At 40.4% G+C, this 18,144-nt stretch overlaps 1 protein-coding gene across 9 annotated transcripts in view; it reads left to right on the top strand.

Moving 5' to 3' along the window:
* The window catches only part of MICU3 (mitochondrial calcium uptake family member 3), a 120,396-nt gene that overhangs the window by 30,518 nt on the left and 71,734 nt on the right, over positions 1-18,144 (top strand). For all 9 annotated transcript variants that reach the window (XR_005598630.1, XR_005598631.1, XR_005598629.1 and 6 more), the window contains exons 2-4: positions 717-870; positions 6,444-6,475; positions 13,905-13,983. Coding sequence is in view for 6 of the 9 variants with exons in the window: in XM_039539137.1 (XP_039395071.1) it covers positions 822-870; positions 6,444-6,475; positions 13,905-13,983 (160 nt within the window). In the remaining 3 variants the exon portion in view is untranslated. The remainder of the gene's footprint in view (positions 1-716; positions 871-6,443; positions 6,476-13,904; positions 13,984-18,144) is intronic.

The following is an 18,144-nucleotide window of genomic DNA, read 5'->3' as shown; positions in this document are numbered from 1 at the left end:
TATGAAATTGTCCACACTTGCATTTTACACATGGAAGTAACGAAAAAAATAGTATTTTCTTCCCTTCCTATTGCATGGTTTTCTTTCAAACTGTCCTGTGAACAAGTTTTAAATATTATCTGAAGTTTGATTCCCACGGTGTCTTCCAGTTAGTTAGACTTTTGTGAGTTTTTGAAACAAAGGTACCCTTGAACTTTTCTCTCCAAATACATAGTGAAAGTTTTCCTCTTGTCTGAGAGTAAGGTCTGGTCTATACCCCTGAGCGACATAGTTATACTGATCTAACCCCTGTGTAGAGAGCACTATGGAGACAGAAGAATTTCTCCCATCAACATAGCTGCCATCTCTCTGGGAGGTGGATTAACTAGACCAATGGAAGAGCTCTCTCCCCTCTGCTTAGAGTGTCTTCATTAAAGCACTAAAACGGTGCAGTTGCATCAGTGAGGCTGCGCTGATGCAGCATTTTAAGTGTAGACTTGTCCTAAGCTTGCCAGTTTTCATGTCTAAAGGACGTTTGTTGTTGAAATTTACAGGGGGTTGAAAATAAAATTAATAGGACCCGGTTGGTAACCTTAGGCCCTAATCCTGCAAAACTTTTATGCATGCATTTAACTTTACACTTTTTCCATTTACAACTTGCTTTACAGTGAGTCTTGAAGACACTGGTGAATGTAATAGAACAACTTTTCCTTCATACTTTCTTTTTGTCTGTTAAGATCACAGAAAGCAGATCAGACTTTGAAGATCTGAATCTTTATGCAACTTCTCGAGAGCAACGGTTTCGTATATTTGCCAGTTTAGAATTTGAAGGCCAATTATATATGACCCCATATGACTTCATTCAGTCTGTTACAAGTGATGCACCCAAACGTAAGTAGGATTCTTGTATGAATTAAGTTCCTGTGTTAAATGCTGATGATGCACGTTACATAACATAAGAACATAAGAACGGCTGTACCGGGTCAGACCAAAGGTCCATCTAGCCAAGTATCTGTCTACCGACAGTGGCCAATGCCAGGTGTCCCAGAGGGAGTGAACCTAACAGGCAATGATCAAGTGATCTCTCTCCTGCCATCCATCTCCATCCTCTGACGAACAGAGGCTAGGGACACCATTCTTACCCATCCTAGCTAATAGCCACCATGAATTTATCCAGTCCCCTTTTAAACATTGTTATAGTCCTAGCCTTCACAACCTCCTCAGATAAGGAGTTCCATAATTATCTTTCAACTTGTTTTAAGTTACTGTTTCTGTTTTGCTTGATGTGAAAATGAACTGCTGAGGATCCAAAAGGAAAATGGAGAATTCCAGAATTCATTTTAATGGTATCCAGGAGGTTTCTAGGGTTTCTCATACTGATTGCCCTTAAATTAAAGCCAATTTTGTAATTCCTTTTTAATCCCTTAGATGTCTTTAGTTAAACATTTTGTGTTGTCTTATAGGTCACACCTTGCTTGCATAATAGGCATACAAAATTTGAAGTCTATTTGTACTAACAATTTCAATTCCAGCTTCTTTTTGAATATGCTAGTACTGCTGTAGAACTCTTTTGTCCTTTTCAGTGTAGATAGTGCTTTTTTCCTGTGCACTGTCTAGGACAGTTTTGTATCACAGTTTTCACCATTTTAAATTGTCATCTATTTTGTTTTTATTTTTTACTCTTTCAAGATTGTGTAAGGCATCTCATGGCCAAAGAGCAAATAACACTGAGCAAGAACCTCAGACCCTGCGGGAATCAATTTTCTGCATTTACAAATTCACAGAAGAAGTTCTCTGATAGTTTATTTTCCACTTTTTAACACACATCTTTAGTTGGTTTGTTATAAATCTCAGTTTCAACACCAATAAGATAAGTGCACAGGCAGACTGTAGGACACATTACTATCTGTTTATTATTACAATATTTGTATTACTGTAATGCCTATGATCCCTAATCATGGACCAGCACTCCAGGGTTCTAGGTACTGTACAAACACAGAACATTCTTAACTGGCTTGATTTTCTGGCTCTCAAACTTGGAATGCTGAGCTCTGGTGGCAACATTCACAACTCCTGGGAAAAGTGAATGCCTTGTGTTGCTTAGGAGTGATTTATGATAACTGACTTGAGTTGTTGTCAAAGTCCTTCTTTCTAAAATCAACAGCACAAAGAGTGCTGAAACCATCACCAGGGAACTGGCAAAACCAGTTAATGCAGCTTAAGTAGAGCTTGAAAGACTCTGTGCAGACTACAGTTTCCTTCCCTCTTCTCTTAGCAGCAACAGCACAAAAGAGGCTGCAGCTGTCTGAATCAAGTGATATCAAAACTGCTACAACTCTTGAAGTTAGTGGTGTTCTAGCCAGGTTGGTCCCAGAATATTAGAGAGACAAGGTTGGTGATCTTTGTGTAAGTTTGAAAGCATGTCTCTCTCACCAACAGAAGGTGGTCCAATAAAAGATACCATGACAACTCTTGAAAAAGATATAATGTCCTTCCATTAATGAGGACTAAGTTGATGGAATACCTCCACCCTCCCAGCACAGAGTAGCCCAGAGACCCCCATCCATTGCCAAGAACCATCACACCAGTTGAACTTCCAAAACTTTGAAGTTTTGACCCAGGAAGCAGCATTTAACATTTTCTTTGTTTCTTGTCCCTCCCCAACCTTTTCCTGACTTAGAGGAAATAAATTGCAGCCCCTTTCACAATGCAGAGATGCTAATCATCCTTGATTTTCAGTAATCCTGGCATATGCACAAACTATGCAGTGACAGTCTGATAGGAAGTAAGCTGCAGTGATTTTGAATGGGTTGGGGCGCTGCTGGATTCACTATCCAAGCCATAGGCTGTATGTTGCACTCCAACTGCTCTGTGTGGACCTTGCTCAACTACAGTAAGACACTCTAGGTACCTAGAGTGAGCCAGCAAAGTCCACACAGGGCAGTTAGGGCTCAACATGAAGTCAGAGGCTTTGGTGGTGAATCCAGTGCCTCAACCCCACTGACAATCACCATGTAGACCCTCACTACACAGTTTGCAGAGGAGGAGAATCTGGAGGGGCAGGAGGAGGCAGCGATGGTGGAGGAAAAGAGAAGAAAAATGACAGGAGTGAGAAAAGGACAAGGATCATCCCAGGAAGGAGATCCAGGCCCGGGACTGGTCAACATAATAAAGAGTCCCAGGCGGCATAGAAGGGCAGCTTTCCAAGGGTTGATCCTCTCCTTGATCCTGTTTGGAAGTGGGAGTCAGGCGCGCAATGAGGAGTGGACCCGGGCTCCCCCCTTGACCTAGATAGGAAGGGGAGGAGGGAGACGTCCTGATTTCCCCAAGGGGAGGTTAGGAGAGGAGAGAGATCCAAGCAACCTCCCTAATTCCTCCCTATTTTTTTAATTAACATCCCTAAAAGTCTCAGAGCAAGGTTGGCATCTCTGACAATATCAAATACCAGCTTTACATCAGGATTCAGGTGGCTACTCCTGTACCATCCTCCAAACAGATTAATGCCTCACTTTATATAAAGCCACCCACTTGCAACACCTCTTTCAGATACTCTGAAGTAGAGGCTTCCCACAGTATAGCAATAACACAGTACTCAGGTGCTGAGCACATGTATCATATCTTGAACAGCTGTTGCAGCTCCAGAACTCTCCAGCAGTTCACTTTCACTCAATAATTCTGAGAGTTGAGTAGGTTGGCGACACACTAGTTATCCAACACACTGCTAAATTCCTGTCATTGCTAATTAAGCATGCTTCTTATAATCATCCTCCACAGTATAAATCATATAAGGAAAAAGAAATAGAGAGAACATTAGCCAAAGCTTGGAAAGAAGATCACCAGACACTACTACCTCCAATCTGGTGCAATAAGCAGCCAGCTACTACACATGGATCCAAAATAGATAAACACAAGGATTTCATCCTCAGCATAAGATCTCTAGTCAATAAGGGCTTGATCCTCCTACTATTGAAATCAGTGCAAAAATCCCATTGACTCTGATAGCATAGGATCAAGCCTTACATCATTCACGATCCATAATCTTATTGCCAGTGGGGTGCATTACCTGATCTCTGTTGCAGAAGTCCACCTGGCTGATATTGCAAGTCCAGTGTTAGCTCTCCCAGGATATGCTGTTGACATACACCAAGGGAGGAGAATCTGAAGTGGAGTAGCCGCTTTTCCCTTCTGAGCTCAAATGCAGTAAACCTTATTTGAATCAAAATCCTTTGAATGTATGTAGTTAATCTCTGAGGCCAGAGACAGTATTAATCTGCACATCCTGCTAATCTATAATAGTAGTAACACAAATAATGTGCCTTAGAGATGCCGTCAGACTTGTTGATTAACTTTACAAAACTAGTAGCATTAGGAGACTTCAGAACTGAAAGTAATTATTACAGGGATAGCGTAAGAGTGTGTGGCTAAATGTAAGAGGATGAAATTAAGGTGGTAGCCCTGCTGTTTGAGTTATTTTAAAATTAGAGAGGGGAAAGGCTAGCAAATGTACAATAATGAGCATTGCCATGGGGGGAAGGACTAGATGACTGTCTGGTATTAGATCTTTCCCATTTCCAGCTTCTGATTCCATGAACATTTGAGTTCTAATCTTTTACTGCCTCATTTGCTGTGTGGACTTCGGATATGCCACTGATTTGCTATGTGGAACACAGCTATTGTAATGTTTTTGGGTCTGTTTCCTTTTCTGTGAACTGAACTAATATTTCACAGAGGTGTTGTGAGCATTTAATTAATTAAAATTTGTATATAGCTGTGAAAATGTAATTATTTGTGTTACTATTATTATTCCTACTGTTATCATTTTGAAGGGATTGCTAGCTGTCTGCCCTGTTCTATTGAATATAGAATTACATGGAAAGATGACTTTTTGAATCAAAGATTAAATATTAAATAAAATCATGTCTTGAATTTTTTAAACTTTAAACTTGCTATGGATTTGGGCCTGTAAGGGCTGTTCATATATCTTATGGAGAACATAGGAGGGCAGAACTCACACTTAAACTTTCAGTGGATGAACACTAGAAGAGCCTTGAGTTTTGTCAGAAACCAAAAGTGCCCTTTGAAGAGTAATAGTAGTAGCTATTTACTTTTGCTATATAGAAAAGCTAATAATACTAGACTTGGATGAGATTTCTGGTAGAATAAATACAGCTATTGTGACTGACTTACCCTGGAAATCTTATAAACCTTGCAAAAGTCAAGAGTGTGTTTACTTCCTTTTTGATTAAACAGTGACTGAACATTGGATAATAGTAGTATGGTAAAAATGTGAAATATTTTTCATAACTTTGAGGCTAAATGTTTAACTTTAGACAGTTGTAATAAAATGATAGTATAAAACAAAAGCTATAATTAGTTTTAAAATTATATTCCTATATTTCTAGGGAAGGTTTGGGTTTATGAAATAAATCATAGTGTATTATCTGAAACTGTTTATGAGAAGTCAAGCTTGTAATTCTATGATTTTTATCACCTGGTTACATGTTTACACTTTCAAAAAAACTTTGGAAAGAGGAAGAAATAGAATTGTGTTCTGCTCTCTTTTAACTTCTGATCTGACTCAACAAAATTTATAGACAGCCAAATGCTGAGCTGTAGGGTTTGTGTGTGTTCACATGCCCAATGTAAAATTCCACTTGCTTGTCTAGAATGACAAGCTTGCCATTCTAAACTAATGCGTCATGATTGACAAATGTTTTCTGTTCAAAATACTCTTCTGTCCTTGCTCCCCCCCCAACTAATACAAATGCAAATCAGCCTATATCAGAGTGAGTTGAATTTTTAAAAGATGTACAGTAGAGAGATGGCTGTAATCCATATTTAAGATTTTAAACACAAAGTTACGTGAAGAACTGTCCAGCTTGCTACATGTTTGGCTTGATAATACCAAACCTTATGGGGATGGTGGTGTTGTCACAGACTTTCTGAGGTATGAACATAACCAAGTTGTCATGTTCAAATCTCAATATGAGGAATGGTACTACTCCTAAATTAATTAAATTCCATTGTATCTGCTGTGTCTAATTGCCATACAATTCTGACAAAAAACTCCATGTGTGCAAAGTTAAGGTTGATCAGTGGTATCTCTTGCCCTTCCAGAACACTGAGTTCAGCAAAACTCTAAATTTGGAAAACCAGAAAATGGGGTTAAGGTACATGTCTGTGCAACCTTATCTCTGCTCTCCTGGAGCTGACATTAGCCACTGGGTGGAGTTTGTATCAACTACAGCTCATTCGCTGTTAGCTATATTGAATGATGGAGGTATCAGTTGGAGAAGCTTGGCAGAGCTGTGATTGTAGTATAAGGTGATCTGGGGGTGTGGGTGAGCCAATCTTCCTGACACCCATATATATGATCAAAAGAAAGAGCTTCATGTGTACCTTCCAAAGGGATAAATCATTAACTGATTCCATTCCATTCCATTAATTTTTCTCCCTCATTTCAGGTGCTAAAAAGTGGAGGTCCCTTTCAAAACAGGTGAGCAATAGTTCCTTCTGTATCTTGCAACCTTACATTTCTCCAGATATGAGTTAAGTAAATATATGCTATAAACTTGCAACCAAAAGGAGAAAGGATTAGACAATTTTGTTTTTATGGGTGGAATTTTGGTGGATCAAAAAAACAACGGTGTTCAATTTTAAAAAAAATGACTTGTCCCAATAAGTAGACGAATAGAATTCTGGAAGGCTGGATTAAGCAGCATGTAAAAAGAGCATGAGCCTGTTCCGTTCTATATAAGACTTCATGTTAATCCATATACCATGTACTGGGAGGAAGGAGTGAGTGAGACTAACTGTCCGAGATCCCCATGTCACCTAAAGCATTGCTTCTCAAAGCTGGTCTGCTGCTTGTTCAGGGAAAGCCCCTGGTGGTTCAGGCCAATGGGGGCAGCAGGAAGCAGCGCGGGCCAAGGGATGTGCTGGCCATCCTTCCTGCGGCCCCCATTGGCTTGGAGTGGCGAACTGCGGCCAGTGGGAGCTGTGATCAGCCGAACCTGCGGATGGGGCAGGTAAACAAACCAGCCCAGACCACCAGGGGCTATCCCTGAACAAGCGGCGGACCGGCTTTGAGAAGCACTGACCTAAAGGAAGTGATGAGGTTTAGAAGTACTATGTATTACAGTGGGGTCACCTGCCTACAGAACTCTTATGACATCACCAGGTTGCTGAGTTTGTCAAAGTCTACTTCTCCTAAGGGCTAAATCTGCCTGTGGGAGGAGCTTGGGGGCTACCTGCTCTGTATTGATGAGAGGGGGAGGGTACCCCTTCCATTGCTTTCTAGCTGCGCAGGAGATAGGAGGCAAGGTGGGGATGAGAGGCTGGCATGCTTAGTCTCTTCCCCCACTGCCATTTGTTTTTAATTTTGTAATTACAAAAATCAGGCTTTCCTTGGTTCAGATAACTTTTAGACACGCCACATTGAATTGTCTAATCATCTGAAATAACTAGCCTTTTCTAGTTCTCATATTAGTCATTTCATTCTAGAGCATCTTACTCAGAATTCAAAACTAATTGGGTAATTGAGTAAGGTGCTTTGATTTTATTCAGTCTTCAAGAGTGTCTCAACTGTGAGAAGATTAATCAAGAATAGAAACAGTATGATATGGCCCAAGTGCATTTGTTCAGATCAGGTGACCAATTTGTAGTTGAAAGTTTACACGCTTTTAAGCAGGGCTGGACTCTGGCTTTTTGGTTGTTTTACCACCTCCTCCCAGGATGCAGTATTTGCTGCTGAAGCAAATATACATTCAGTGCAGGCAGGGAATTGGAGAGGAAGGGATAGCTCAGCGGTTTGAGCATTGGCCTGCTAAACCCAGGGTTGTGAGTTCAATCCTTGAGGAGGCCACTTAGGGATCTGGGGCAAAAATTGGTCCTGCTAGTGAAGGCAGGGGGCTGGACTCAATGACCTTTCAAGGTCCCTTCCAGTTCTAGGAGATTGGTATGTCTCCAATTATTACCCTTAGCTGAAAAAGATCCATGTGGGGTCAAGAGAACAAGCACCTGTGTTCTGACTTCACCTAGCCAGGCAAGAGAGTTTGGGGAACAAATGACTCTTTTTCTTCTACACCCTCTTAATGACTGTCACAAAACCATGAGGAGGAATGTCCTAAGGAGTTCCTTAATCTGATTGCAAAACTGGTTAGATTGTAATCTACTCCTTCTGCTTCCCTGCCCCATGGCGGTGTGGAAGTTTATGGAGGCTAGATACACTGTTCTTTAAGTGTAATGGGTACTTGTGCCCCATCTCCTCCAACAGGTTGATGTCTTTGAGTAAGCAAAAGATACTTATTCCCTACTTCTCAAACTGGTTGCAAGGAGCTTGTCCCTACCTCCATCCCCATGAGTCTCCCAAGGCTTTCTTCAGCAGCAAATATTGCCTTCAATATTCCTGTTAATATCTATTGTTGAAAGAAGAATTACTCCATGATCTCTGTTCGTGTAGGAAAACTATTTCAACGTACTGCTGGAGTTGCAGAATAACATTTCAGCAAAAATACAACCATCTTTGCAGAAACCACAACGGGAAATAGTCTTTTTGTATTTATGCACTGTATATTTCAATACATTCATCCAAGTATTTACATTTCCAATTTCAAGGCTTATGAAAAAAATAAACCATTTATTTTTATAATATAAAAACTGTTGATCATGTTTTACTCAATCTTAGCAATCATTACTATTTACCCACTACTGTAGTGTTACAACAGTGTGCCTTACATTGGTAGTGAACAACTAGCAGCTATCGGTGGAGTTTCTGTGGGAGTTTTCCCTGAGAGGCGAGTGGTGATTTTGTGTTCTGGACGTGCAGTTTTGATTTGTGAGTGAGCTGTTCTAAGTGTGTGACTTGATCCAATGCTTGCTGATAGCCCTTAACAAGGGGGTAGTGCTGACCTAGGACTTGTCTACACTTGGAATGCTACAGCATCGCAGCTGCAGCACTACTTCTTTGCCAGTCTAGTACTTCAATGTAGACACTTGCTATAGTGATGGGAGGGGTTCTTCCATTGGTGTAGCTAATCCATCTCTCTGAGGGCTGGTCTACACTAAGGGGAAAAATCGATATAAGATACGCAACTTCAGCTACGTGAATAACGTAGCTGAAGTCGAAGTATCTTATATCGATAACTTACCCGTCCTCACGGCGCGGGATCGATGTCCGGGGCTCTCCATGTCGACGCCGCCACCGCCGTTCGCGGCGGTGGAGTTCCGGAATCGATAGAAGCGCGTTCGGGGATCGATATATCGCGTCTAGATGAGACGCGATATATCGATCCCTGAAAAATCGATCGCTACCCGCCGATACGGCGGGTAGTGTAGACGTAGCCTGAGAGGCAGTAGCCAGGTCAATGGAAGAATTCTTCTGTCACCCTAATGCTGTCTACACTCCTGAGCAATGTAGTAGGGTCGCCTTAACTTTTGAGTGTAGACCTGGCCCTATTTTGGCTAGTTTAAAAGTATGTCATTGGTTAATATTGGAGCAGCTAACAGCTTAGTTTCTGTGGGAGTTTGTAGGTGGGAGGTTTTTTGTCTTTTTTTTTCTAGGAGTAGGGACTAGAAAGAGAAGATGATGGCTACAGATGCAACATTAGAAGTGATCTGAAGAAGAGAGGATGTGAAGATGGTTGGATGTGGAAACTGGGTCATACATAATCCTAGAGTGGGTATCTGATGGAAGCTACTTATGCATGAAATGTCACCAGTTAGAATTCCTGGCAGAAAAGATCCAAGGATTCAAGATTAGATGATGATGGAATTCAGACAGGGATTTTAAGTTATAATGGAGATGAGGTGGTACAGACAACTCAAGATTTGTAGACAACTGCTGAACAAAAGGACCGGGAGGGCGAACTGCCAAAAGAGGAGGGTGATTCATTGAAGAGCATGACCACAAGGACAATGCAGAAGAAGAGACTGGCTAGTAGAGGTGAAATAGAGTTGAATAACAAGTTTACTGCACTGGAGACTGAGGAAGAGAAACAGACAGAAGTTGTGGTGGTGCAGAAGAAGAGAAGGGAAGCGAGTCTATGCATAAGGAAGGAAGAGACAATGGAGATAGTCATGGACTGGAGCCCAAGATAAAATGAGGATGATTTACAGGTGACTGAGAGGGAACATAAGACGGATTTATACCAAAACCAGGAAGAGACTGTGTCACTGGGGACTCCAGTCCATACTGAGAAGAATCGACAGGCCTGTCACCAGACCATATCCAGAGAACAGAAGAGTGTTTTATCTGCCAAGAGCAAGGATATGAGATGTGGATGTGAGATTAGAATGGATCCTGACGGGAGTGGGGAAAAATCCATTGAGTGTGCTGCATATTGGGATGAGTGATACTGCTAGATTCCCACTGGAATGGATCCAGGACAGTTATGTTAGGCTTGGTAAGATGCTCAAAGAAGTGAAAGTTCAAATGACTTTCAGTGGGATTCTTCTGGTCCCTACAGAAGAAGAGTGAAGGTGTAGCAAAATAATTTAAGATCAACAAGTGGCTCAAGGATTAGTGCTATGAGGAAGGTTTTGGGTTAATCAACCATTGCAAGGCATTCACAGAGGAAGACTGTTCTCGCCTGATGGACTCCCTCCCCCCATTAGAGTGTTTGGGGTATTAACCTTTTGGGATCAAGGCTGACACAGTTGTTAAGGTCTTTAAACTAGAAAATGTGGGGAGAAGGCTGTGAGAGATTGGTGTAATCTCCATGCCTGACTTCAATACACAGGAGGAGGAATGGAGAGCTTATTTTAGAAGAGAAGACTAAAAATGCTTGGATGGTTTAGCCTAGCAAAATGAAGGCTGAGGGGGATTATGATTGCTTTCTATAGAAATACATAAGGAGAATAGATACCAGGGAGGGAGAAAAGCTATTTAAGCTAAAGGACAAATGGGTATAAACTGTCTCTGAACAAATTCAGGCTGGAAATTAGAAGGTTTCTAGCCATCAGATGAGTGAGATTCTGGAACAGCCTCCCCAGTAGGAGCTGTGGGAGTAAACAACTTACTTAGTTTTAAGAGAGAGCTGGATAAGTATACGAGTCAGATTGTGTGATGAGGTTCCTTGTGATTGTAGGATCTGGGCTTGGCATCCTTGGGGGGTACCTTCTGGTTTTTCTTATATTCCTAAAATCTCATGCTTCAGGGCTTCTGCCAGTCTCCTGCAGGGATCAGGAAGGGATCTCCCCCAATATAATTGTTTTGCTTGTTTCCTCTGAAGCATCGAGATGGCCACAGCTGGAGATGAGAGTGGATGGGGTTGTGCTTTGAGTTGGAACTCGGCATTTTCTCTCTCAGGTGCTTAGCTTACTGGTTCTTGCTCACATGCTCAGGATCCAACTGATTGCCATATGTGATGTTGGGAAGGAATTTTTTCCCAGGTCAAATTGGCAGTGGCCTATGGTTTTTTTCACCATGCTCTGCAGTCTGAGGTGAGAGTCACTTGCTGGGTATATCACAGTTAATCATTTCCCTACCATTGTAGGGGCCTTAAGAATTGGTGCACCTCAGTCCCTGCTATTCTCTGCCTGTGTCACATAATAGTTTAGTCTCCTAAGCTGTAACACTTTGGTCTACTTTTGGGTGTTGCGTTTAATGTATTGGTGGCCTGTGATATACAGGATGTCAGACAAGATGATCTTGTAGTCCCTTCTGGCCTTAAACTCTACATCATTTTTCAATCCAACTATGTATCACATCCCTCAAATATATGCTGACAATTGTAACTCAGGGCTTGGCTACACTCGAAACTTCAAAGCACTGCTGCGGGAGCGCTGCCGCGGCAGCGCTTTGAAGTGTGAGTGTGGCCACAGCGCCAGCGCTGGGAGAGAGCTCTCCCAGCGCTGCACGTACTCCACCTCCCCGTGGGGATTAGCTTACAGCACAGTTTACACTGGCGCTTTACAGCGCTGTATCTTGCAGCACTCAGGGGGGTGTTTTTTTCACACCCCTGAGCGAGAAACTTGCAGCGCTGTAAAGCACCAGTGTAGCCAAGGCCTAACTGTATAAATCTCAAGAGACAGGGTGGATGGTAATATCTTTTATTGAACCAAAGAAAGCTTGTCGCTTTCACCAACAGAAATTGGCCCAATAAAAGACATTACCTCACCCACCTTGTCTCTTCAATATCCTGCGACTAACACAGGCACAACAACACTTTATATATCTCAAAATATAACAATTTGCCTTTTGTTTGTTTGGCTTCTGTTATGCTTCTGGTTAATCTGAAATGAGGTTCATGCTCTGATACTCAGAGTGGACTGTGCAGACTTCTGCACCCATGTAGACCCAGTTGCATGACTGAGCACTTTATTAGGAAGAAATGGCACTAGATCTAAAAGTAGCAAGCTCTTTTGTTTTTGTAGTGTTCCCAGACAGGATCTTTAGTTTGGTTACCTTATCATATGTATCTCTCCAAGTGGATTGCTTTCAATAAATAATATAAATTCTACACTTTTTTGTTTACTGTAGTCAGACTACAGTAAAATCTGTTCTCACTTAAATTTTAATTTTTGTTGTTAATTATTAATAATTCAAAATCAGAAATCTGCAATTTATGTTAATATAGTAATTAACCAGATTACCAGGAGTAGAGCTAAGTAAATAATTTTTAGAAAACCATTTGACAAATTGTAGCACTTTCTGTTTGTGCATTGTCCTTGAACAAATCATGATTTTAATAGATTTATTTATCTGAAATTATTTCTGCAAATAATTATTGTTCTGTAGATTATTTACCAGAAGCTTGTAGTGATGATTTGAAAATCAAAATGTTATGGATATGAAGGTTCCATAATATGTTTCTTCTCCCTGACTGGATGTGTAAAACTCATGTGACCCATTCCTGCAAGGTGTGGGAATGCCTCTTGAGAATACTGAGCATTCTCAACTCATGTGAAACTCAGCAGAAGTTAAGGGTGCTCAGCTGACAAAATTCTGCTCTTATTGATACTGATGTTAAATTGTTGTATGTCTATTGACTTCATTGGAATTATTGTCATTTGATTTGCACTTTTCATTGGTGTAACTGAGAGCAGAATGTATCCTGGTATCCCTGCAAGGTGCTGAATGACTCGTAAGCCTGAAGAAGCCCATGATCAGGTTTCTAGTGTGAAATTTGTTTTGGTGTAAGTGAAGTTAGACATCATAAAAGCAATGCAACCAAATCTGGGGCCTGAACCAAAGCCCACTGAAGTCAGTGGAGTCTTTCCATTGACTTCAGTGGCTATGGATCAGTCCCCCAATAAAAATACATTAGTGAATGAGTTGTAGCAACAAATTGAAAAGTTCCATCATGCATAAGGTGTACTGAGTTACATATAAGACCCCAGTCCTACAAACTGTTAACTATGAATACAGATTTGCTCATGAACCTGGTGTCAGGACTACTGACATGAGCAGGCCTTACACCGTGTTTAAGTGTTTGCTGGATCAGGGCCCGTGTGCTTTTCTAAGCTTAAATTTTTCCGCCCACAGCTGCCATACATTGGGAATTAAGTTAAATAGGAAGTTTATGTAAAATTCCTTGTCTCTAGTCTTTGTTTCTGGGCCTGGTCTACACTAAGAAGGGGGTTCGAATTAGGGTACGCAAATTCAGCTACGTGAATAGCGTAGCTGAATTCGAAGTACCCTAATTCGAACAACTCACCCGTCCAGACGCGGCGGGGTCGAACTCCGCGGCTCCCCTGTCGACTCCGCCAACTCCTTCTGCCGAGGTGGAGTACCGGAGTCGACCGCGGCGCATCCGGAGTTCGAACTATCGCGTCTAGATCAGACGCGATAGTTCGAACTCCAAAAAGTCGAACTCTCCGCGTCGAACCGGCAGGTAAGTGTAGACGTACCCCTAGATTTCACTATTTAATCTGATAAAGACTTTATCAACTACTTTGTGTTTTTTAATTTTTTTTTCTTTCAGGAATTGAATCAGATACTTATAGAGACACCCCCAGTTTGGAAAGGATCATCAAAACTTTTCCGTAATCTTAGAGAGAAAGGTGAGGAAGATTTATTTTACTGAATGACTTTACTATCTCTATTTTAGATTCTGTATAGTAGAAATATTGTTGCTAAAATATGCACTTTTAAGCTGAACCCTTAATTTTTTTTTCCAGAAAGAGGGAAAACAGTTGTCTTTTATATTTTAGAGACTGGCAAAATTTCCTTCAACATCTGCATTGTTTGATCATGATTGTAGCTGCCGTAGGATCGCTATATGTAGTACTATCTGAATCTGGAACAATTTTTTGAAGTGTGTTGTGTTGGTATTTAAATGTTTCAAGATTAATTTTGTCCTTGTAATGAGAATTACCTACAAAAGAGACATAGATAAAATACTTTAAAGGATACAGAATGACTTTCAGTTTTGGTAGATGCAAAAATAGTAATGTGTATTGATTTCCTTGAAAAACTTCACAGTTATTCATGTTCTCCACAACACTAATTGGTAACTTCTAAAATCCCATATATTACATCAACTCTTCAATCAAGAAAATCAGATTTATGCATTAGCAATTTCTAAAATTCTGCAGATCAAGGTTTTGACTTCTTGAAAATCTTCATAGCTTCTGACCATTAAACTTCACGTTAATTATTGGGAAAAGATATAATCTCACTCCAGGTCTCTGATATATTTTTAAAAAAATACATATTCACTAAAAACCTGCTGGTTTCTGTACTATGGAAACTCGTAAAAGCCATCCAAATTAATCTATTTAGTCTTGCGTTTGTTTTCACAGTAGCAGAAGACTCATGGAGTTTTTTAATTAAATCTGGTCTTAAGCTAGTTAGGTGCAACAACTATTACAAGATGGTACAAACAAAAATATTATCTATTACAGCAGGTTGAATAAAGTGATCTTGAAATACTAGTCTGCCTGAGCTGGTGATTCTTGTTAGAATGAGACCGTGGAAGAGTTAAGTCCTTTCTGAGTATTGAGGCTGGAGGTATTTTTCTGTGCTGTTGCCAGATACCAACACTGGGATGACTGCTGTTCAGTTTTTGTTAGGTTTCAAACTGAACTAAACATTTACAATAAAGCTATAAAGAAACCCCCAAAACTAAGCTCATCTTTGGAATGGTACTAAAAATGTTGCAGGATGCCTCAACTTCATGGTCATGAAAACCATTTGCTGCTCACTATTGTCAGCATTAAATCAAAGAGAGGCACTGAAGCCCTGAAATAAGGCTTTTTCTTTTTTTAAAGCTTCAGGATTTATTATACAGTAACTCCTTGCTCAACGTTCTAGTTATGTTCTTGAAAAATACGACTTTAAGCAAAATGATGTTAAGCGAATCCAATTTCCCCATAAGAATTAATGTAAATGGGGGGATTAGGTTCCAGGGGAATTTTTTTTGCCAGACAAAAGACATATACAGTATACATTTTAAACAATTTAATACTGTACTCACCAATGATGATTGTGAAGCTTGGTTGCAGTGGTGGAGAGGGTGAAAGAGGGTGGATCGTCCAGCTGCTCCTCTTGATGTTCTTTCCAAAGTGCCACAGGGTGCTCAACCCCCAGCTTTGGCCCAGGCCCACCCCCACTCCACCCTTTTCCCCAAGGCCCCACCCCGCCGTGCCCTCGCCCCTCCCGCCCAAGCCTACTGAATGACTCGAAACAGCTGATTGCTGCAGGTGGGAGGCGCGGGGAGGGAGAGTGGAGTTGCTGACCCACGGGGCTGCCGGTGGGCGGGAAGCGCTGAGGAGGGTGGAGGGGAGCTGATAGGGGGCTTGCTGGCCCACCCTGGTACCAAGCCCCCACAGCCAAACAACATTATAAGCAAACATTACACAACTTTAAATGAGTATGTTCTCTAATAGATCAGCAACATAACAACAAAACAACGTTACCTGGGATGACGTTAAATGGAAGTTACTATACCTAAGTCCATTCGTATGAACTTTAGAATATTTCAAAACTAGAGAGTATGTAGCAAGTACACTTAGCATGTATAAAGTTGCAGTGGAACCTGTCCTGTGCATAGCTCTTGTGCACCTTATAAATATGTTATGCATGCAAGAGAAATGACCATAGTATGCTTTCTGCTATGAAGAATTTGGCTCCATAAAAATGAGTTTTAGATCATCTAAATGAAACACAAAAATTTCGTTTTTAGAATGTTTATAAACATTGGTTCAGCGATGTTAAGTTATGTGCTTAGAACAATGTGCTAGGACTCAGGAGATCTGGGTTCTATTTCCAGTTGAGACATTTGGCAAAGTAACCGTGCTTCAGTTTTTCCATCTGTAAAACATCCAATCTTGGAAGATGCTTTGAGCTCTATTGATGAAAAGCACTACATGAGGTATAACTATTATTTATTTATTACATACACCTTGTTCCACTGAAAAATATTCATACATAACTAAAGATTCTGTAAGAACTAGTATTAAAATTAGGGCTCACATTTTAAATATTTAACAGGAATTGCCTTTCTCACCCTTCACATAACATTTGTTAAAACTGTATATTTATTCATATATTTTAACTGTGTTACTCCTCAGTTCTTAAGTATATCTCCTTCATGCAGGGCTGTTGCAGAATTCAAGCAACACTTTTTTATTTTTGTTTTTGGAGACCTATCCTTTATTAAAAGATACCTTACTATGCAACTACTTTGTTAGGCTGAGAAGTTCCTGTGCAGTTCACATGAAAGCAATATTAAATTATTTGCATGTTCCTCATATATGATACAAGGTGGAAAACTGGATAGCTACATCAAATGTACCTTCGGTTTAGAAAAGGTATGAAGTAAAATATAAAGGAATTATTTAATTAAAAGTCTGACTAAATTGGATGCTAAATGACACTTTAATTAATAATGGGGGGGAAACAAATACAGGCTCCCCTGCCTACTTCCCCTGCTGCAGGAGGGAGCATAAGCCACATGCCACTTTTACTCCACGTCTGATAAGAAAAGGGCAAGGACATTATAAACCTGAGGGGAAGCTAAATCCATCCTTGGGTGAGGAACTGGACTGAAAGGCTTTCCTGCTGAGAGGCGATACTGAGTGTACTACCCAGTAGACCACCTGACCCTCCGAGGGCTCTATTGCGTTTGGCATGATAGACAGTGGTCTCAGCACACTAGTGGCTGAGGCATTGTCATCACAGCAAAGGAGATTTTAAAGAAGAGATTTGAAGGAGTATAGTGAAGTAGCTTTGTGGATACTTACAGGCAGCTCCTCCCAAGCATGGGGCAACATGGAAGAAAGCATAAGGTGCTTGTTTCTTATCAATATTTGATAATAAAATAATCTTCATATCAATTGAGAATTACATTATGTGTTCTATTAATAATTGTTGATGCGACTCTACTTTTAAAAGATCTAGATATGCTCTGAATAATGTAAACATTGCCATATAATAGGCAATCACATATGCAATATAAATAACTCTTCTAAGAAAGCTTCCGTAACTTTTTTTTCTGTTTGCAACCCACAATGGTATTTCTTGGAGCAATTGATTCAACTCCAGATTCCACACAGACAAAACAACTATGTCTCTACGTTATTTGAATTCTTTACTGAACAATTTTAGAACCTAGAACCTATTATATCAATATTCTCCATTAAAAAACGTATCCAATAATAAGTTTTGTGAATTGTGTAATACAAATGTCTCTAAAATTTCTGCATCTAATTCACCAATGTTTTACTCCAGTTTTCTGCCAGTGAGAGTCAATTGAAATTAATAAAATTATGGTGTAAAATTGGAGCAAAGTGGTAGACTAATAATAGTGCTTTTAATTAGTAGGTTCAAAGTACTTTACAAAAGAGGTATCATCGTCTCCATTTTATAAATGGGGAATCTGAGAGGCAGAGAGATGACATGCCAAAGGCAGAGGTAGGAATAGAATCAAGATCTCCAGAGTCCCAATCCAGTCTTAATCCGCTAGTTCACACTGCCTCTCCATTAGGCTTTATTGCTACAATATATGCATTTTGATATCAAGTATGTAGATGGACAGGTCCTCAGCTGGTATATTTTGGCAGAGCTTCATAGAAGTCAATTCAGCTTTTTATTTTAATTATTTTCACCTCAAGTGACCTCTGCACCTCCTATGTGGTCTTCGAGTTAGCCCTTCTTTCTGAGCAATAGTCATTCCAGAATCTTTCTCCCATAACACTCAGGGCAGTCAACCAGAACTATCT

The sequence above is a fragment of the Mauremys reevesii genome, linkage group 5 (genome assembly GCF_016161935.1).
Source record: "Mauremys reevesii isolate NIE-2019 linkage group 5, ASM1616193v1, whole genome shotgun sequence".
NCBI classification, from domain to species: domain Eukaryota; kingdom Metazoa; phylum Chordata; order Testudines; family Geoemydidae; genus Mauremys; species Mauremys reevesii.
This window is presented reverse-complemented; position numbering and strand designations above follow the sequence as displayed.